Source organism: Trachemys scripta, chromosome 3 (genome assembly GCF_013100865.1).
Source record: "Trachemys scripta elegans isolate TJP31775 chromosome 3, CAS_Tse_1.0, whole genome shotgun sequence".
In the NCBI taxonomy this organism is placed as follows: Eukaryota; Metazoa; Chordata; order Testudines; family Emydidae; genus Trachemys; species Trachemys scripta.
This window is the reverse complement of record NC_048300.1, coordinates 164,747,033-164,770,206: the sequence shown is the minus strand read 5'-3', so window position 1 is coordinate 164,770,206 and position 23,174 is coordinate 164,747,033. Positions and strand designations below refer to the sequence as shown.

At 39.4% G+C, this 23,174-nt stretch overlaps 1 protein-coding gene across 1 annotated transcript in view; it reads left to right on the top strand.

Moving 5' to 3' along the window:
• Window positions 1-23,174, top strand: part of DLGAP2 (DLG associated protein 2) — a 127,723-nt gene that overhangs the window by 60,100 nt on the left and 44,449 nt on the right. Inside the window, exon 5 of the mRNA XM_034766390.1 lies at window positions 3,309-3,528. Coding sequence (XP_034622281.1) covers window positions 3,309-3,528 — 220 coding nt within the window. The remainder of the gene's footprint in view (window positions 1-3,308; window positions 3,529-23,174) is intronic.

The window sequence follows — 23,174 nt, the reverse complement described above, 5'->3', positions numbered from 1 at the left end:
AACTGTACCTGTGAAATTTGGAGACTGTCCCCCAAGAATGAACTCACATGCTGGCAACTCTGTCTGTAAACAGACACCCTGCACTCGTAAATGTCCCCTAGATGCCAACAGCAGGACAAGTCTGGGGCTTTCCAGACCTTGCATGGTCTTTCCACGGTATTTGAGGAGGGAAAACAAACTTTTTCCACACTGTATGAGTCACAGTGGTTTTACATTTAACTTTGTGGTATTGGACCCTGATTAATTTTCATACCCTTCTGGTGTTACCTGTCTTGTGCCAAATTTTTAACTTTTCTGTGGTGATAAAAGAGCGCAAGTTTTCTTGATCCATATCACCTTAGGCTGCTTTTACTTTGTATAGCATGTATCCCTCACATATTGCGCAAGATATTATTATTAAAAGACATTCACTTAATGCCATACTTCTTTAAAAGCAATTACAGAAATATGTATACTATATAGAGTGTAACATAAACTTACTAAAATCTCAAACAGCTAAAATCCAAACACCGCTGTATTCTAGCAACATTTTGTTTTACTACTGTTACTTCCTTTTTTTTCTCTCTCTTTTTTTTTAGCTATTTGAGAGTTTAGTAAGTGAACTGTTACACTTCACTTTTTTTGACAAGAAGTTTTTTTAAAACATTTTTTTCTTTTTTTTCACAATTTGCTGTTTGATCTGATCAATGCCCCTTGCATTGCTTTTAATTATTTTTTTACACAGGTTACATTTCCACTACTTTGCTGTACCCAGGTTGCATTTCCACTACTACATTCAGAAGCAGTTAAGCCATACAGAAATCCCTAATTCCTTCAGTGATTTTAACTAACTCATCCACAGTCAGACAATTTAAATTAGATTGTCCCTATACCTGCAGCAGCCAGCACAATTAATTACAGACACAGAATGCTCCTCCCCCCCTTTTTTAGAGTGCCTGTAAAGTCATGTTGGAGAGAAAAGCATAGTGGTGATAGTTGTCACCACTTGACCTTCCTTTGCATAATTTGATTACTAAGAATTTCACTAGGCATGACTGCACTGAGTTATATTGCCATAACTGGGTTTCACTATTAAACCAAGCATTCTTTTTTTTCTTTCTTTTTCTTAACACTTTAAAGTCCTTTTTAACATTTTATACACTAAACACTAAATAGTCAGGGGTAGTAAAAATAATAAAGTCCTTTTTAACACTTTATTACTTTTACTGCCCCTGACTATTTAGTCCCCTCCAAGATCTCCAGTGTTAATTTGTGCAAAAATTTAGCTGCTTGTACTTTTTTTAAAGTACTCACTTTAGTTTTTCACTGTTTAATAAGACATTTCCCTAGACCTTACTAGCTACTAAAGTCTGGGACCATAACACTTCTATTTTATTTCCTAGAATAACACATTTCTTAGCTGACTTTTCCCCCGCAGTCTAAGCTTATTTTTTATGATTTTTGCTCTTATTTCTTAACTTAGTACACTTTGCCTACACAGCTATACTCTCTAAATTCAGTCCTTCAAGGGTGGCTGCCTTTTACTTTGGATTTTCTTTTTTAACATTTTAGGAATCTTTTCCATTTAGTTTGTTTCCTCCTCCTACAACTTTGATTTGCTTTTTATGCTTTAGCATTCATTTTTCAAAGTAGTACATTTTGTTTGTAACATTTTAGCCACTATAAATAATCCTTGTAAAGCCACTGCTTTCATCTGGGCTTTCTTTGCATTAGTATAAAAACAAACAAACTAGATACTGTTTTTATGGCTGTTAATGGGTCCTGTTTTTTGAAAATGTCAGTGACATTCAATAGACCTCTGCTGTGCTCTGCCAAACATTCTTTTTTTTTTTTAAATTGAATACCACTCCCTGGAGTTCCTTTTTCACCTGGATCCCTCTAATCTTTCTCTGGGGAGTCTATAGGGTCCTCCCTTAGATTTAATCCACTTCTTCAGCATGATGCTAACTACCTCATATTTAAACCCTACCAATGCCATTTCTCTTAATCCTAGGTTGCGACCCTCATACTAAGGGTATATATGTTACCAGCTCCAGACGAGCAGATCCAAGTCACGGCGCCACTATGTTAGGGTTCCTCTGAGGCCTCTTCTACTTGGTTCCCCCAAATTCAGTCTGATTCAGTCTTGCCAGTTTGGTTCCTTTATTTGGCATGCATCAAAGCTATGTTGAGTTGATCTGACTCAACCATAAGGGGTGGGTATGGGGCATACCACACATCCAAAGTCACACAAAAACCCCCTTCCTTTATATACATTTACACATCACATTACATTCACTAGACATTCCATTATGTGTTTGGGGTTTACTTTATAAAAACCAATCCTGCTCCATGCACTGTCCATGTACAGCTTACTGTTTACCTCATCTTTATGTTCCCAACTTATCTTGTCCATTGTAAATGGTTTCCTTGGTGTCCCCTAGCTAAATACAGACATTCTGTTTCCAGCCTGCTGGTCCATTTACCTCTCTAAACCTGTCTCTAAAGAAAAAAAATAAGGCCTCACCCATGTTCAATTACTCATGGACCAAGTATTGCTTTTTGTTGACAATTTTTAATAAAAAAGCTCCAGAGTGTGGTGTTAGCTCTCAATCACATACAGACACTTCACCATCCCAATCGAGGGCAACTCATACAGCTGCAGACGCATCTGTTCTGTTGCAATGCAAGTGATTCTTTTCTTCTGTCAGCACATTTTGGGCTTAAATTGTGGCACTGGGTGACATAGATACCTCCTGAAGCTCCCTCATAGCAAGGGGAAAAGAACAATCTGCAACATCCCCTTTAAAGAGCATTGTACACTCACACCTATGTGGCCAGTAAATTTGTTGAGTTGTGCATAGAAGGCACTACTCAGTCCACTTCTCCACTATGCTTGCAGGCTAGGGTAAATATAACTCAGAGTCTGAAAATTCAGACTAGTTTGATTCAATGTCTCAGTTAGAAGACCAGATACAATTAAATGGTATTGAATGGGTCTTGACTCCCCAGTTGTGATAGTGGATAGATTTCCTAATCAGTGTATACAGATGTTGGATTTATCTGTTAGTGTTCTTCATACTTATTAAAAATAAATATACCAAATGGAAACTAACGATGGTCATCTAAAACTTATTGCATGTAACATACTGTATATGGCTAATGTAAAGTGCTAAAATGTGAACATGTTCAGAAGGGTTTCCTAATCTTTAATTATTTGCTAAACAGTTCTTCATCAACGCACAGGTGTCCACTTGAGAGATGTTGAAGCCGTGATGATCACAAACAAAGCAAGTCAAAAATCAAATGCATTGTTGTTATTTATTCAGATGAGTGAAGCAGAGGTCAATGGGCAATTTGAGTCGGTGTGTGAATCAGTGTTTAGCGAAGTTGAAGCTCAGGCAATGGATGCCCTTGACCTCCCTGGATGCTTCCGAACAAGAAGCCACAGTTACCTGCGGGCCATTCAGGCAGGTTACTCCCAAGATGATGAATGTATCCCTGCTATGGGATCTTCCAACATCACCTCAACTATCAGGTCAACAACAGGTAAGAAAATCTATGCTGGCCTCTTTCTCATGTAAAGATAATCAGGATGGAAAATGGTGCATGAGACTGAAAGCCTGTTTTTCCTGTGTAATTATCATAATTGATATTGTCTTTTATATTGATATAGTACATTGAGAATCAGGCCTTCCTTTAATATTGTACTAGTGCCTGCATGTCTGAATGTGTAGTTATGAATAATTTCATTTTTATTAGAACTTGTAAGTGGGCCTGGAATAAAATGGGCCTGAATTTCAGCCTAGACTTAACTTCACCTGTTTTGTTCACCTGCACAGTTTTGCAAGTGCAAATAATTGCAGGCAAAAAATGGTGTTATTTAGATATTTAAATAATTGATTGTACCTGCATATCTTTAAGTAAACATCTAAAAGAGATCAGTTACGTTCACAATCAGTTGGGCCCTTAAATTGCAGGTGCAGAAAGGGATGATGGGGTTTAAATATCTGGTCCAAACTCTTAGGGGTAGGGCAGGGTGTAACTTACTTAACTTTGGAAAGGCTATGACAGATGAGCATATTCTGTGGCTTATTTCACGTATCTTCACTGTTACCCATCAGTAATCATTATTATTCCACTCATTTTTAGGATTCTTTCAGACCTTTAGAGTTACTTTTTTCTCTTTTAAGTTACTTAACAAGGAGATTAATTTTATTATTTTTAATTGTCATTTATAGAGAAAGGTGAGCAAAGATTGTACAGATAAGTTAGAAAACTAAACTGAATCCATTATAACATTTATGAAGTTATCCAAATCTATTTTTACATTCCCAAATATATTCCATCATATTCAATGATACTGCCCTATCCTCATATTGCTGAAATGAGCTGCCACATTCATAGAAAGTAAAAATATAACCCAAACAAAAAATGATACAAGCCTACTTAAATTGATTGTTGATATTTACTATACAGAAGAGCAGTAGGAGCTTTTGAGCAGAAAGCACTTGTTGTCTTTCAATATCATTGGCATATAGTGCTACCAAGAGCATTGTGTGTTATTTTATCTTCAATGTAACATTTTATACAACACAGCTTAATGAGATATTGTAAGCAACTCCTAAAATACAAATAGTCGTTGTTACTTCCCTCACCACGTGTATACACATTTTCATCTCGTGTTTAGAAGCTTTAATAGCTCTGTCATCAAGGGATAAAATATATAAAGCAATAAAACTTTTAATAGCCACCAATGGGACTACATTTTTCCCAGTTGTTGTATAGCATTGTATGATGAATATGAAGATACTGTTGCATGGACTGAGGCCAAAGCAGTCAAACCTGGGTGCCTAAATATGGATTTTGGTACCTAACTTTAGGCACCAAAGTTAGAATATTTCTAGATCTAACTTAGAAGACAAGTTGGTTGATTTATCTACTTGAGATACTGTGACTTTGCATTGCAGTTTAAACAGAGCCATCCCGTTCAGGAGATCACTTTCTTTTTCCTGGAGTCATAAAGTTGAATAGAATATGATACGTTTGGCAAAATCATCAGATAGACAATAAATATGACTGCATCACATTGTTTTTCCTCATGAAAAATGCTATACATTGATTAGCAGTCTGCTGGTTAAATGATGTGGTTTTGAAAACTCTAACCTTCATTTCACGCATGATTTCCTTCTTATTTCTGGAATGATTTATCAGATAGATTTTGTTGCCTAAATATGTAATATTTCTTATTTGTCAAGGTCAGGGAATAGTGACACCGTAGTAAGAAAAGGACTATAGGAAAAATGGTAATTAGAAATGGGGCCCTAAATAAAACTGGTTCCAAACACCATAGTCTTTAGTGAGTTCCAAATCTGGATCTGTGTTCAGATTTTTCAGTTTGTGACATTCTCTAATCAAAATTATTACCCCTGTGCCACTGAACAAGTTTGTTCTTAACTTTTATGGGGTTACTGATGTAAGACAAATATTCAAATCAGAAATATTTATTAGATTTGCAAGGGAGAGCACTGATTGTGTGGTTCAATATTAATTGAAATTTCCAGTTTCCAAACAAGTCATTAGCTATAAAACCATGGAATAACACTTACATATTTCTGTCTTCAGTATTTAGCAGGTTAGATGCTTCATTTCATATTATTGCTACATTTCAAATAACCCCTTACTTTCTCCCTTACTTATCTGAAAATTGTAAAAGAAGTTATTGGATACAATACGGTATAAGAGGCTAGCAGATATTTAACATGCCAATAGGCTTCTTTCAAATAAAAGCTACAAAGGTCAAAATTCCATTTCAACCTTCAGTGCAAATTCAAACTTCTGAATCTTTAGGAAGATTAATTTGGTCAGATATTTTCCCACTGCTGATGTTATAAGCCATTCTTGGCAAAGTCATTAAAGCCATTTCTTAGAAAATTAACAGGAAACACAATTTCATTATTAGTTGAAACGTTAGTGATAAGAGGGTGGCTGCCTTTTATCAGTGTTGTAAAGAAATGAAATTGTAGCACAGACTAGAAATTGTAGCACTAGACTAAGCTAAAAGATTTAATAGTGTAAGAGAAAATGTAAATCAGAAGCAGAAAAGGTATAATATTTCATCTCTGAATTTAATTATGGAACTATCTATTTTGGATGTACATTTATATAGCTTAGTTTGTCAAAAGATGATTACAAATGTCAGTGGACACATAGGATTCATTCAGAATGGCAGGAAAACTACAGCTTTATTCAATAGTATGTGGGACACATTTGCTCATCCCATTAGAAGCATTAGGGTATCCTCATAACATTTGGAAAGGGGGTTACCATGGTCATCTCTTCCAATATTTAAACCACTTTCCAGGGACATATGTGATCCCAGGACATGCTCTTGAGTACTGATGACTACTATGGGCTAGCTTTTGTGCTGGTAAACTGGGCTATCCACTGGACGAATCCCTATCCACCCTTGCTTGTCAGATTTATTTTTTTCTTCTGTGGGAGGAAGCAAAACTCTCTCCTAACCTCAGCAAGGTTGGCAAACAGGGTTATTTTTTGCCATACCACCTGAACAGTGAACTCAGGCTACTTACTTGGTAGAATTCAAAATGATGTAATCTTACTCCAAGAAAGGAAACACCAGATTAGCGATGAATGTGAACCTGGCTTTTGGCCTTATCTAAATCGGGAAGAAGCCAAAGCAGTCCACATTGTTGGAGGCCAATGGTAACTCCCACTCCTCTGTGTGACTCTTGCCAAGACTAACTAGGCTTCACTGTGGTTAAGAACTTTCTGTCCATCTTCTATAAGAACGGCCAGAAGTTGGGAATGGGTGAGAGAGGATGGATAACTTGATGATTACCTGTTCTGTTCATTCCCTATGGGGCATCTGGCATTGGCCACTGTCAGTAGACATGATACTGGGCTAAATGGACCTTTGGTCTGACCCAGTATGGCTGTTCTTATGTTCCATTGGTTTATTAAGGGGATAATGTTGTAACCTTTCTGCCAAGTGGTGTCAGTAGCAGGAAGGGCTGAGTTCAATTTTTAAACAAAGCCAGCTCAAGCCCCCACCCAGAAATCGGAGAAAACTAAACACCACCCGTGGGTACCTGTGATAGGCATTACTTCCCCACTCACAAGCATTGAGTCTGTGTATAACAAAAGAAAATGTTTATGAAGGGGAGCATTAATGCTTTGTTGTCCAGCATTAATCTGGGAAAACAATGACTCAGCAGTATGTAGACAATAAGTAAAACACTTGCCCCATTGCATCTTGGGCAACACTTTGCCTCAGTTTCCCATCTTGTGGTGTGAAAGTTCAGTGGACAAATGTCCCTTTAACATTCCACTACCCACTATTGCACCCCACTCACAGTTTGCTTGAGTTCAATGAAGTACCTGAGTCCAGGGGTGTGCTCAAGTGGGATCACCTCTAGCCCTGGGGGACCGAGGAGAGTGAACAAGTGATTTCTTTGCCACTGTTGCTATGCTGTCACTGCTGCTGCTCACCCTTGTCACTGCTGCTAGTAGTGATGCCATATTCTGAGATTCCACTGCCCAGCCCAGTTCTTATTCTGGTTAAGAGGGTATATGGCAAAGTCCAAAGCAAACACCAAGAATTCCCATTCCCAGAGCTGCCTTTTCCCCCAGTCTTGTTTACATATCACAAACTCTTCTTTATAGCTAAGTTCAAAGTCAAACATGCATACCCCCAAATGTATCCAGGACAACACTGGCCTGAAAGGAAAAAATATAGTTTAAACTGACAGTTTACTTTCCTGTCTCTGTGAGAGACCCTTAGTATTTCTGGATCTCTGCAGGTCTGTCAAATTCTCATTATGAGCGAAGAAAGTTACTAATATACAAAATCTGCTTCCCAGCATGCCTTGCTGACATCCTGCTCTATGACTCTCAACATTGCCAGGAAACTACAATGTTCAATGTGTCCTCATTACTGCAGGAATATGGAGCTTGTACCCACCTACACTCTAAAACTGTGGCCTCGGGCCCTAAACAGAGTTAGCAGCCTGGATTTTTTTTTCCAAACTGCACACTGCAACCCTGAGACCACTTCTTCTTCCTTGTTAGCTGCCTTCCTTGTTGCCCAGGTATGTTCTCAGCGTAAAAACCTAGAATGCAATACTGCTGGGCCCAGCGGATTTTTTTCAACAGCTTAAAGGGCCAGTGCACTCCATTTCCAACCACTTACATTCTTTTTTCCAGGCAGCAGGGAGTGGAATTTTCAGACCAGTCAGTTCTGGAGGTTATTCAACAGTTTATTCCATCCAGTTCACTCTCTGCAGACCCGTGACCTTCCCTTCCTAGTACTTTTTCAATTATCCCTATCAGGAGAAAGCACTAAAGAATGAAATTATCTGCCTTCTCCAAATGCTTGCTTTAGAGGAGGTCCCTCAGCAGCAAAGGAGCAGGTTTCTATTCCTGTTATTTTCTTATTTCCAAGATAAAAGGTGGATCAAAGTAAACTGAACAAGTACATCGAATGGTGACATTAGCATTCATATTCCCATCTTTAAGGCAAGCAGGATGTCTGCTGCTCCCCCCTTGCCATTCAGTAGTGTCCTGGGTGTGTTCTGCCCACTGAAGGTTTGGATAGAAGATTTGTGTGTGTGTGTGAGAGAGAGAGAGAGAGAGAGAAAGAGAGAAACATGATTTGACCCTAATGCCTTAATAGAAAAATATCCCCAGATAATCAGTTAAAATAAAACCAAAAGAGAAGAAAAAAAAAACTTGCATTCAAACAGAGCTGACCTGCATAGTAATCATCTTACTGTGTGCCCTGAAGCTCATTAAACTGGTCTTGGAGCACCACCAAAGGGAATGAGGTCCAAAGCCAGGAGCTCTTAAATGAAAAAAGACCCAACTCTGGCCTCTGAGAATTCTACCAAAGGAATGAATAGCAAGTGCACTGCAGTTGATCTTCACTGAGTCACTGGGATGTAAGGTGAGAGGCTGTCTCTCAGATAGGAATCCCAGACCCATTTAAGTTTTAATAGCTGGAGATAAGGGTTATATTGGTACAGCAGAAAACTCTTGCTCTAGAGGGTGACCAATAACCAGTTCTGGAACTTGTAAAGGACCCTGTTCCTTGGAATCAGTCACATAATTTGAATCAATATTTGACCCCTTTCTGTCAGCTGGTAGCTGGGACAATTTATGGAGTAGCAAATAGGTGAATAGTAGGAAATTGGTTTAGTTAAATGAACCTATCTCAACCAGTTGCACTCAGACTAGTAAAGGGTACAGTAAATAGAATTCCATATTTATTAAACTATTGAACTGATAATTCCAACCCCAATTGGTCACATAGCATGAGATAGATTTCAGTTATAGCTAGGGTTATGTGTCATGGACCATGAAATCTGGTCTCCCCCCCGTTAAATCTGGCCTTTTGCGTGCTTTTACCCTATACTATATAGATTCCACAGAGGCGACCAGCATATCTCAAATTGGGGGTCCTGACCTAAAAAGAAATTGCAGGGGGGGTCGCAAGGCTATTTTAGGTTGGTCACGGTATTGCCACCCTTACTTCTGCGCTGCTACCTTCAGAGCTGAGCAGCCAGAGAGCGGCGGCTGTTAGCCGGGTTCCCAGCTCTGAAGGCTGCTCCCTGCCAGCAGCAGCGCAGAAGAGTGGAATACCTTACCATGCCACTCTTATTTCTGTGCTGCTGCCTTCAGAGCTGGGCGGCCGGAGAGTGGCGGCTTCTGATTGAGGGCTGAGCTCTGCAGGAGGCAGCACAGAAGTGGTAGCAGTACCACAACCCCACTTACAATAACCTTGTGACCCCCCCCACACACACACACACACAACTTTTTGGGGGGTCAGGACCCCTCCAATTACAAGATCATGAAATTTCAGATTTAAATAGCTGAAATAATGAAATTTACTATTTTAAAAACCCTATGACCATGAAATTGACCAAAATGAACTGTGAATTTGGTAGGGCCCTAATTATAGCTCACTTCACCAGTCAATAATAAAATATCCTTGGACTTTCAGATTTCCTTTCTCTTGCTGAAAATTATTTTTAATTCTGTAATTTTAAAATGATCTCTAATAACTAGATCCAAATGGGGAAGCTTTGAGTGTGATCTGTAGGTATTTAGTCACAGAAGTCCTGTTAATGATAATGATACTTGTGAGGTTATGTTCCAACAACCATGCTTCAGGACTCCCCTGATGCCCGACATTTCATTTAGCTGGTGAGCTGCAGTTGAGCACAGTGCCTGTTACTGAACCAGCAAGCATCCTTCTTGCCGTCTGAACCATAAAGATGAGTTACACTTCTTCTTCAAGACTATGGATATACTGAATATAGGGAAATGTATCAGTCATGGATGGAGCTATGCAATATAACCTCATTGCAAAACTGCCCTGGCTACGATGCATTGATGAGCATTACACCCAAGTATTATCCTAATCTATTAAAAATAAGAAAAATATGCTCCTCCAATTGCTTAAAAATAAAAGGTTCTCTGACCAATACAAATAATTATTTTAGTCTCTTACCCCCCCCCCCCCCCAAAAAAAAAGATATATTGATTGGGTCCAGGCTGCTGCTTTGATCTTTTTTCAATCCAGTGCAGTTTGGCACATAAAGCCCAGCTATATGAGAGCAAACAAATGGGCTGAGTGCCACACACTGGTATCCAAGGTTCCACACTGCAGCCCGTATGGTAGCCTGGAAAGACAGACCTTCAAGGCTGTCTAAATTACATCAGGGGTCTTGCAAACCCCCAGAACAGCCCACAATTACAATTATTAGGGCTATTCAGAAATGGTAAATACAAATATATTTCAAAACCTATATCTATACAGATATAGATATAAATACAACCCTATTTTGCATAACTCAACAATCAGAATTAGAAGAGTGTGTGTTTTTTCACCCTTTTCTTTTCAAAAACAGCTCAGTCATAAGGATGAAAGTAGAGGTGAAATCCTGGCTCCACTGGTTAAATTTTCATTGACTTCAGTAGGGCCAGGATTCTGCCCTAGGTGTACAAGACCTAAACCAGTGGTGTGCTATGTACAAAAGAGTCAGATGTTTGGTCTGAACACAGGACTGGAAGCCACTCTATTTTTGGCTCTGGTAGTGACTCTTTCTGTATCCTTGGTAAATGGGTTTCCCCATCTATACACACAGGATATAATTATCCAGCTCACTTGGGTATTGTGAGGGTTAGCTGTTTGTAGAGCCCTTTAAAATGAAAAGCATCATATAAAAACTAATTGTTGTATTATTTTTATTATTAAAGTTGGTTTAGTCATTTATAATGATCATTAATCTAGGAGAACAGTCATCTTGAACCATCTTGTATGATTGCATGATACTTCTTTTAAGGTTAATTGATTGTACCAGTGTTTCACAGTTTTTTCAGGTTGGTGACTCCTTAGTAAAAGTCAAACATTTTCACAACCACCTATAAAAGTAAGAGTAAAAATGTATCAACAATCATAATGATAACTCTGTGTGTGTGTGTGTTTAGAGAGGTTGACAGAATACTTGACCTTGAAGGATAAAGGTGTGTGGGAAGGTGGGGGTGGCAAGATTTTCTTGGCTATAGATTGTAATAATATATTCAATAGCCTGTGACTCCTCTCATTGTCTTTCATGACCCTTCTTGGGCCAGGGATGGGGTTGAGAAACACTGAATTATACTAATATGGGGACTGATCCTATTTCACTTAAAGCCAGTGGCAAAACTCCCATTGATTTTAATAGGAGCAGGATTACCCAGTAGTTCCTTTTCCTCTTTTCTGCCCTTTGATAAGCGAAGAACATATTTTCAATGCCTCTAATATATTTTTTAAATGTCGCATTATTAAATTCACTTTTTCCCACCTCCTTCCTGCTGCTGAAAATCTAAGATCGTATTTTGTAGTGCTATTTAAATATTTTAGAAGAACAAAGAAATTGTCTAGAACAGTGAAACAGCTGTCAACACTACTTTGCTGTCTACAGGATGCTAAATTCTGGTTAGACTATAATTTCTTGCTAATTAACTGATCTAAAATAGAACCCTTTGTAACTAGTCCATCAACGATTCCACAACGTTGGTGTTTCCCACATCTCTCTTTTAACTTTAGTACACGCTTACAGTGTGTGACCTTGATGTCTTGCTTGATTTACATTTCTGTTCTGAGACTAACATTAATTACACTGTCAAAATAGATCTTACCATCTATGTAGAATGGACTGCCTTCAGAGCTAGATTCTTCCAATATGGAAGCAATGATTTACACACTGAATTACTTGATTATTGTAATTCCTTTTATATTGTTCTCCTTCAAGTTCTAATTAGGAGATTGCTGTGTGTTAAAATGCTACTCTTAGACTTCAACATTTTCAAAATGTAGTGGTCACATTTCCCAGTTTTTGTTTTGTTGGTTTCCTGTACAATATCACATAGATTCATCAATTTTACAGCTAGAAGGGTCTGTTGTGATCATCTAGTAAACCACAGAATTGTACCTAGTCATTTCTGCACCATGCCCAATGGCTTGTAATTTATCTTAAGTATCGTATGAACAATAAAGCTTTTGTAGTGTCTCAAATGGCTTCATGGATTCGATTCAGTGCTGAGATGTCAAGAACAGATGGATACATCACATGCTGCATTAAAAGTATCATTTGGTGTAAGATTTGTCCAGCAGCAGTGACCTGGTGTTTCAGAAAACGGTCCTATATTTTTTTCAAATACAGACACAATAGACACTAACATAGCCCCTCTGTACTGCACACAGTGATAATGATAATTTGCCAGATCCTCTGCTGGTGCAAATCGGCCTAGCTCCATTGACTTCCTAGTTGGTGACTTCATTGGAGCTACACCGATTTATGCCAGCTGAGGATCTGGCCCAATGTTTAATACTTTACAAGCAAATTCAAAACTACAGAAATATATAGGATTTGGTCCCATCCATTAACATTTCTATACAGCAGGTCTTCAGACAAGACTTTGGACCAGATTATTACTATTTGCTGCATGGCTATGCATGAGGAAAGAGATCATGGAGCTATCTCCTCTCTTCCCTACAGAAGCCAGTCACAACCAGGACCCTTGATCTGGACCAGCAAAGTTGGTTGACTGCAGAGAGGAATACTCAGTGTAGTTGCTTTGCTCTGTTGCATGCCAGAATGCTCCAGGTGAGCTATCACTGAGGGCAGGGCCGGCTCCAGGCACCAGCCTGGCAAGCGGGTGCTTGGGGCGGCCGCTCCGGAGAGGGGCGGCATGTCCAGGTATTCGGCGGCAATTCGGCGGACGGTCCCTCACTCCCACTGGGAGCAAAGGACCTCCTGCTGAATTGCCACCACAGATCACGATCGCGGCTTTTTTTTTTTTTTTTTTTGGCTGCTTGGGGCGGCCAAAGCCCTGGAGCCGGCCCTGACTGAGGGTATGTCTATACTGCAATCAGGGGGATGTGATTTCAGCACAACCAAAATATCTTTACTCTAGCTAGCACAAGTACCAATAGTATTGAAACTGCAGCAGCACGGGCTTCAGCATGGGCTGTACAAACTCGCCCAGCGTGCTGGGTACTTCCTTGAGCAGCTAGCCCACACTGAAGTCTGGGCTTCTGCAGCTTTACTGCTACTGGTATTTGTGTTATCTAGATGAAAGCTAGCTTGGGTGCATCTGCACCTCTGATGGCCATATAGCTATACCCTGAGATGAAGCATGTATATACTGCCCCCCACGTAAGGCCAGTGCCTCAAAGGCATGATAGAATTCTTTGTAATTAAACAGCTCCATCAAAAAACCTGAGCACATGGCTAATTGCAGCTTCTTAATCTTAAGGATTGTGCCAGAATATGGTAATATGTGGTCAATTCTTAATTATATATTAGATGTGTGACAGATGTGCACTCCTGTTCTTGATTTCTAAACATTATATTTTGTGATCAATTAAATCTGATCCCTGACAACCAATCCACCTTTGAGTCACCCATCAGGGAAAATGAATAGGAACTATTACAACACAATGGCCCAACAACCAGACTACGGAAGAGGCTATTTTACTTAAAGTATTTAGCCAGATTTCACTCTAGTCTGTGATAAAAACAGATACAGTTGGCAGAACTGTAGTGCAGGGAAAGCAGAGTACTTCCCAAGGAAGTACCAGCACACAAATGTCATTGTGACTATATTAATGGTTTCTCACCTGCCCATCTCTGGAAAGCAGAAAGAAAGATTTTTTTTAAAGAGACAGAGAGAGAGACAAGAGAAGCTTCCTGGCAATAGGCAGGAGGACATGCTATTGGGCCAAACTATTGGTTTGACTACACTTACAGCGCTGCAGCAGTGCAACTGCTCTGCTGTATGCTTAGTGAAGTCACTATCTAAGCCAATGGGAGAGCTTCTCCCATTGATGTAGGTACTCCACCTCCCTGGGAGATGATAGCTATGTCAATGGGAGAGACCTTCCCATCAACATATTGCTTTCTACACTAGGGATTAGGTTGCTGTAACTACGTCGCTCAAGGGCGTGGATTTTGCATACCCCGAGCAACATAGTTATCCTAACATAAGTTGGTAGTGTAGACCAAGCCTCAGATTTGATCTCTGGAAACATGTCAGCATGTAAGCCTCTTTGTCCTGGAATGGTGATTAAGATAGCCAATCTGATTAGCTTTGGGGGAAAAGTAAAAATTTAGCTATCATAAGAAAATCATTTATTTTTGTTTAAAATATACTCTTTCTTTAATTTCCAATATAACTTGTTTTTTTAAAGAATTTGGTTGTAAGTTTGCAATATCCAATTCTATCCTAGAAGTAAAACACCCAGAAATATTCTGAAAGAGACGGGCTCTGGAGTCTGGGGCACTCTGGTCCCAGGATAAGGACGAAAAGATCCTTTTCCAGGAGAACAAAAGGTAGAAGTGGGCACCCATGCAGGAAATGGCTAAGAAACCAAAGAGCAGACCAGCAGGGTGGAAGAGCCAGTGGATAACAAGGATATATTCTTGAAGCCTGATTTGCCACCACCCTGCACCTTGTGTAGTCATTTAGACTACAGTAACCTTGTCCAATGTAAATGCAGAGTGTCTGTGAAACACTGCCATTCTGATTTGGTAGCATTTTACATTCACTTTGCACACATACTATTGATTTCACCAGGTGCAAGTGTTGTGTCTCCTCCTATTTTGTGTCTGAAATAGTATTCTATAAATTACAAGTTTCCCTGTAATTTAACTTTCTTTGGTCCAAATTAATTGACTTTCATATACTTTTTGCTATCGGATCAGTTTTGATTTTAAATAATAATAATGTCATGGAGTAATTAAATTGGAAGGCAAGGAATGGGCATGGTAACAGGTGTCTGCGGAGAAGTGCAAAAATGTATTTTCCTTTATTCGGATCATGAAAAATTCCTACAAATTGAAATATTTCCCTGAGATCTATACTCAGAGGACTCATTTTTGTTTGAGATATTTTAGGATCCTCCCAGTTTCTTGTGGCTCTCCTTTTTAAATGTCCTTCATCATGGTGACCTCCTTTTCCTCGGGAGCCCTTCAGCACTCAATGTCAGGTAGAGGGGAGGGTCACAGCAAGGTGAGGCATTTTTTCCTTGTGGTACATACTAAGTTCATACTGTTTCTGCATGTAAGAGAGGGACCGAGCTCAAGAGTGTAAATGTGGATCCTGTGCATTACAAGTGCTACTAGACTGTCCGGCTAGCCCCAAGTGACTAATTTATGTTAACTTTTGCCCATTCCTTCAGTTGATCCATCTTTGTTTAATAGCCCAAAGCCACATATGCTTTATATCTAAACATTTCTAAAGCATCTCATTATTATTGAGTGCAGAAATGTATTAATGATGCAGGAAAGAGACCCCTGGCTAGATCTCACATTTCTACTTTCCTTTTGTCTATGTCAAATTGAAATGAATCTATGTGATATTATCCTAATCTCTGAAAGTTGTTTTACATGGTCATTAGAGACCAGATTGTGAAGTCGATTGACAACATGCTTATGAAATATAAAAAACATGTCTCAGACACCTCTTTTTTAAAGGAAGGGCTTTTATCCTTCAAATGGGACTGGATTTATAGGAAACTCCTGAAAAGGGGCATCCTTTGATCAGCAAATAAAATCATTTAAGTGCTCAAGGTATCATAACTCAAAAGCTCATTTGCTTTCTGCAGTCAATAGTCTTTTAATGTTCATTATTCTTTGTTTTTAAAAGTGATTTTTTTTTTGCAGCCATGAGTACTTAAAAAAAAAAAGAGTTCCATATTCCTGCTGCATATGAAAGCATTTCTAACAAAGCAAGGCAGTGCTTTCAGGACACTTGAGGGGTGCCCATTTTCAATTATGTAAATGCATTTGATTATAAGAATTCTCATAATGATCAGAAGATCACATAATGAATTTATGTAGTACTCTCTACGTTTGGGTCCAGATTTTGTCACGCTCTTAAAGTGGCTGGCACAAGGAACCTTTCCTCTTGCACAGTTGAAGGCTTTTCACTCTGGCAGAGCAAAGGACGTGCCAAGGTAGCACTATCCTCACCTTCTTTCTGCACTAGTCAAAAGAACTAGCACCCACAGGAGAAAGCACAACAGCTTCAACAGCAGCTCAGTGGTCTTGCGCCTCTGAAATCTGGGGCACATTGTATCTTCCTGAAGCAAGATGCCCCCTGGAGCACTTACTGAGGGAGCGTGCCTGTGCATCGCCTCCAGCACAGTAACCGTACCCAGGATGAATAAAGCGTGTTACTCAGGAAATCTCATGTACTTTCCCTATCTTCTCCCATGTGTAGCAAGGGGAAACCATTCTTTTTAATTGCTGGTATCTTTGAGTAAATTCATCATGCAATTAACTTTATCTCTGTCAGCTGGATAATGGCATCTTCCCCTTGAGTTAGTGTTTAATGGCTATATTGATTCATAAGAAAAGGGTGCTCACATCATGCAAATGCACTGACAACTGTGGGTGAATTAGAAAACTGCATCTCTTGAAGGTGGCTGGACTGTGACCTCATGAAATTCCAATCCAAAATACTAGGTCTCACCTCCTGCCTTTCATCTTGAAATCTCCTGATTCACTTAGATAATCCTAGGCCTAGTTATTTGTAATAATCTCAGTCTGAAGAGCATTTCATTTCTAGTACAAATTATATTTGCACTGAAAAAAATTGGTTAGACTGGGTAACCGAATTATTCCTAGAACTGTTTCTACAACACTCAGAAAATTCAGCCAAATGCAACGAGGTGTAAGGGGGAAAATCTGCTTTCAGTTATACCAGTTACATCTAAAAATGCCTTTCATTGAAGAGAGAAATCAGTATAAATACTTTGGATTTATACCATTTGTGTCTCATCTGAAACCTAAACTGTAATCTCTTTGGGGCAGAGATTGTCTTCTGTACAATGTGTCTATACAGTGCTTAGCATGCTGATTTCTGATTATGCTTCATAAGAGATACCATAATGCAAGTACTAATGAAAGTTGAACATGGTTCAGAGGATGTGTCATTCATGGGCATCTTTGGGCCAAACTCAGTGGTGATAGAGAGTTTTATGTATTATACATGATATGATAAGTGACAATATAGTGTACCAATTTGGCACTGAGTGGGTGTGCAAATCATGTGTAATTTACATATTGAGGGAAGATAGCAATAACATCAGCTAATGGGAATTGACTTGGATGAGGTTGCACCTGCTTATATTTTACTAGGACTAAATCTGGTCCCTACAAAAAAAAGGGGGGGGGGAAGGGTGTTACTCTTCTTTTTCCTGCCCACCAAATGCCAATTTTATGCATATTACACTACCCAACTCCTTTCTCTTGACCAACTTACACCAACTTTATATCATCTTTTACTTTAACCCACTGTGAATCAACATAGAAGCACTTTATTGTCCTGACATAAATTTGCCTAAAAATTTGTTTCCTAATAGGAAAACACAAGGCAATTGCGTGTATATGTTTGCATTAACGATGGACAAGTATCTAAATAGCCTGTACTGCTATTCTAAGGGGCCTATAAGACATCCATATAATTTAGTATAAGGAGGGAGGTTTTTGTGTGTGTCTTGACCTGTACACTTCATTTCCTTGTTTTGGGATGATCAGTAACTAACTGATGAAGATAAGTTGTAAATTCTGATTTCCAGAAAAAGGTTTCTCCTGTTTATAAAAATAAAACTATCTTTGTTGAGGTAACCTACAAATGTAATAGGAAAGAGAGTCTCAACCTCTTTCATTCGTACTTCTTTACATCTTCAGGTTAAAACAATCCCATAATATTTCTTGACTACTGGTGCCAACTCATTTTTCTCTTTGTGCTTCAGAGCTGCTGTAGATCAATTGTCAGCGTGGAAGCAATCTGTCATTTTTACTTTGTATGTGCCTCTGTGTTCAACAGCAAGATTGTTGCACAGTGTATTGAAAATGGCCAGCGATTAAACATCAAAATCATTCACCTAAAATAGGGAAATAAAAAACTCACATCAAATTTCGCATGTTCCTCAATAGATTGGGCATTTTCTGTGTTATCCAGGAATGCAGTTTTACATTGGAAATAAGCTTTTACATAGAAACTGAATCAGGGCATTTCCAAGGAAGCTCTGGCATGCCTCTGCTCAACCCGCGCTATGTATTCAGAGGCTGCACTGACTTGCTCCAGGCCTCCTCACAGTGTGTGTGTGAATTGTTCCACTGAAGGGCAGGACTTAGGAGCTAATTGAACATTCTAGGAAAAATGGCGTATGAAAAAACTGAGTAAAGAGATTGAAAAGACTGGAATTGTGTATGCTAAAAAGGAGACAAATAAGAGGGGGCTTGACAAAATTGTACAAAATAGGGAATGGTAAAGAGCAGGTAGATTGAGAGCTTCTGTTCTCCCCATCTCAGAACATAAGAACAAGAGGAAATTTAATGAAATTAAAAGGTAGCAAATTCAAAATTGAGAAAATATTTTTTCACACAACATGCAGTTAGAACTCATTGCCACAGGAGATCACTGAGGCAAGGAACTTGGCGAGATTTGGAAGGAATTGGACACTTTTATGGATAAGAAGACTATCCAAAGACATAATAGTTAATGCTGACAAAAGTTTTGGAAGAGATATTAAACCTGATGCTTCAGGTTTTAGCTAATCTCTAAATATTAGAGATCAAGATGAGGCCTAATGTAGGGGACAGCTCCCACATCTGCCTACTGCAGGATTCTTTTGCCCCCGTCAGCACATCCCTCACCTTCTATTTGGTTATCACTTAGCTAAGCAATACTTTTTGTGTTCATTTAAAGCAAAATCCTGCTCACCTTGTTCATACAAATAATCCCATTGACTTCACTGGAACTACTTGAGTGATTAAACCACTAGGATTGGCCCTTTAATCTTTCCCCATAAATCAGATCGTCCAGTATTTTAACATTTTTTGTTAGTGCCTCCAAGCTTCTAGTTCTCTCTGGCACTAAAGCAGCCCTTACAGAACACAGATCCAGGTGTGATCTCACCAGCTGCATAGGTATGGATTTTAACTTCCCTGCCTAATGATCTGATCTCTGTGTAGGGTTGCCAGGCACCCAGTTTTCAACTGTTCTGGTCGAAAAGGACCCTGGCGGCACCGGTTGGCACCACAGACTGGGCCGTTAAAAGTCCAGTCAGTGGAGTAGCAGGGGCCGGGGACTCAGGCAGGCTCCCCACCTGCCCTAGCTCTGCGTGGCTCCCAGAAGTGGCTGGCAGGTCCCTGCAGCCCCTAGACACATGGGCGGCCTGGGAGGTTCTGCAGCTCCCATTGGCCAGGAACTGCCCATGCATCTAGGGGTGCAGGGACGTAGCAGCTGCTTCTCAGGAGCTGCAGTAAGCACCGCCGGGACCCCGCATCCCAAACCCTCTCCCATATCCCAACCCCCTTCCCCAGACCGGAGTCTCCTCCTTCACCCCAAACCCCTCATCCCAGTTCCCGCCCCAGAGTCCACACCCCCAGCCAGAGCCCACACCCCCTCCTGCACCCCAGCCCCACCAGAGAGCCTCACCCCCATTCCACACTCCAACCCCCTGCCCCAGCCCAGTGAAAGTGAGTGAGGGTGGGGGAGAGAGAGCGACGGCAGGAGGCAGGGCCTTGGAGAAGGGGTGGCTCAGGGGCAGGGCCTCAGGGAAGGGGCAGGGCAGGGGTGTTCAGTTTTGCGTGATTAGAAAGTTGGAAACCCTATCTCTGTGTCTGCAATCTGGAAATTCATTTGACTTTTTTGCTGCTATGTCTCACTGTAAATATATATTAAGATTGCTTATGTTCTTAGATCTTCTTTCATCATTACCTCTGTATTTGTAAGACAGCTCACCCAGCAGAAGGCCAAAAACAATATTAAGTTCACAGAAGTAACTCTTACTTTTTTTTTTTTTTTGGTAAGATTTAATATTCAAACAACTACCACACTAATTCTTCCAAGAGAGGAACTTTATAAAAGCAAGATAGATATTAAGCTAACTGTGGAAGTATGCTGAACAAGTTCAATATTTACATTTTGTTAGGGTAGAAATGGGACCTATTGCCTGTGTATTAGGATTATGCTTGCCCATGAGGTTTCATTGTCACATTCACCATATGCTTCATTGCTCACTGCTGTTCTTTGGGATGAAGACAGCTGGTGAAATATAATAAATTAGTTATAATGCAGATAACCTGTCTTAGTTTAATGTCCTTATCTGGATTTCACCCACTTAATTTCATCCCAGTAGCGCTATTTCTAATGCTTTCCAGCACTGTGACCACCTGCATCTACCTTTTCCAGCACCATCATTAATTTGAGCCATTGTTTAAGCTTTGCAGATACTATTGTAATTTCCAAATACTGTGTTCATCTCCATCTCTGAGAGGACAACTACATTCTGAAAAGCTGCCCTGGCATTTGAAAAGTGTTTTTGTTTGGTTTTGTCTTCTCAACCAGTAGTTACAAATCTGATAGGAGATAAGTTTGGTGATGGAACAGTACAACCATGCTTTAAAAAAATGCATCAACTCTCAGAATCTGGACCGTCTCTTCATTCTCATTTTCTCAAATAAACTCTTTTATTAAAGTCTGTTCTTATTATAGTCTATACTGATTGTTATGAATAGTTGTCCTAGTGTTTACAGACAAGGATGGTTTAAGGGAAATTGATGAGACAGGCATTCCATTGTTTTAAAGAGAAGTGAAAATATTCATAGTTGATTAAAATTATAAATCAAGATATTTGTAATTATTGATTAAAGAGAAATGTTTTATGTTTTTCTAGATCATTCAGTATTGTTTCAGTCATTCCTGAACAGCCATTTCAGTCCGGTAACCTTAATGTTTACTGTCTAGAATCTAGTTACCTGGGCATACAATGCACTAAAGAATGACCATCAGACCTAGACGGTAGCACCACACTTTGAACAGTTATATTTTTGAACCCCAGGTTCAGATTTACACTCAAGACCCCTTCCCAGTTTTGCAGTTTCCCTTCCATCTCAAGGAAGCAAGACATGGCACAAGCAGAATTAGGCAGAAAAAGCATAATCTGATTTCTGAACAATATGTAAGGAAGTATAATGATGAACATTCCAGTTTTATAATTCAACATTTTAAACATATTTCCTCTTTATTCAATCACTTTACACATTAACCTGTCATTTGCCCATTCCCACTCATTATAATCAGTTTAAGATTTGTATGTCTTTGTGTCACCACAAGTGCCCTTCAAGTAAAGTAACAATAGTCAGTGCAGCGACAAACATGAACTGTTTGTCCTGTGTCTAGAATTTGGTCACCAATGTCCACTCAGCCCACCACTAACACACAACACCTTCTATATTTCAAACATTTGATGGTCTGGTCTGTGAGGTCTTTGGCATCTCTTGAATCTGATGGCACTATCTATTGTCCCTGTTCCTTTAAACTTCTTTAACTCAAAGGCAAGAGCCTCCTCAAATTCCCACCAAAATTGGAGCTGTTTAAATAAGTGGTAGGTTCAAACTGGGCTCCTACTGAAAGGTTTTCTTCCCCAGTACTCACACTTTTTCCTGTTTCATCTGAGATTACCAGTGATAAAAAGAAAATGGAAGAATAGCAGTTTTCTCCTGGCTCCACTTTCCCCATGTGGTAACCCTCTCATTCTTTCTCAGCAGAAGTTACAATGGCTAGCAGCTTCTTAGTCAGCCTCTCCTGATAGTGGATAGTCACTCAGGCGTAGTGCTTTGCTTATCATGTGGCCTCTCTACAGCAGGAGGCACTCTTTGCTTGAGTCTCTGGCTTACCTGGGTCACCTTTACAAAACCCTGCAAAATGAAAACCCTTGCTGTTAAAAGTAGCTTTATTAGGCCTTATCTACACACACAAGTTGTACTGGTAACAATAGTGGTCTAGTTGAATTAGTACAACTCTGCTAGTGTGGGCCCAATTATATCAATGTAAAAGTGCTATAACTACTCCTGTATAGGAAGGGGAATAAGTTATACTGGTATAAGGCACTATTGTATCCGTATAATTGCATCCACCCTAGCAGTTGTACTGGTCTAACTATTTCAGTAACAAATCACTCCTCTACCAAAACAGTACAAACTAGTGAATGGACCTGGCGTTAGTGCAGTCCCTTTCGAGTCAGTTGGGTTGGATTTAAAAATTCCAATTGATTATGGTATGATAGTGATCAGAAAATAAATAAATAAATAAATGGTAGTGTTTTCTACCATTCTGTAAACTGTTATTTTTCTGTTCCCTGAAATACCAAAAAGCAAGAGATTTCTCCTGGTCAGGATTCTCTCCCTTTTGTAGTCTCTCCTGGATGCACTTGATGCTTTGTCAAACTCTCTGCTGTAGGATGGGATTAGAGTCAAACCAGAAGCAAACCTGATTCATCCTGTTGATATTAGTTCACTGTCCCTCTGATGTGTAGCCTGTTCTTTCAGCATCATTTTTGTCCTACTTTTTAGATCTGTACTTTTGCTGGTTCTGTCTATTTCAAAACAGCACCCTTCAACATACTCTCACTGCATTTAAAATTTACTACAGGAATATGGACAAAATGTCACTGTAGATTAAGGTAGTTTAGTCTGTTTTGGTTTTAAAGGTAATTCTTAGTCTTTGCATTTTAGAAACATTTATATGTACAGAATTTCCTACTTGACTAATATTTGTAGCTTGTTTTAATCATATATATTTTAATCCTTATTCCCATTTAGGTAGTCATA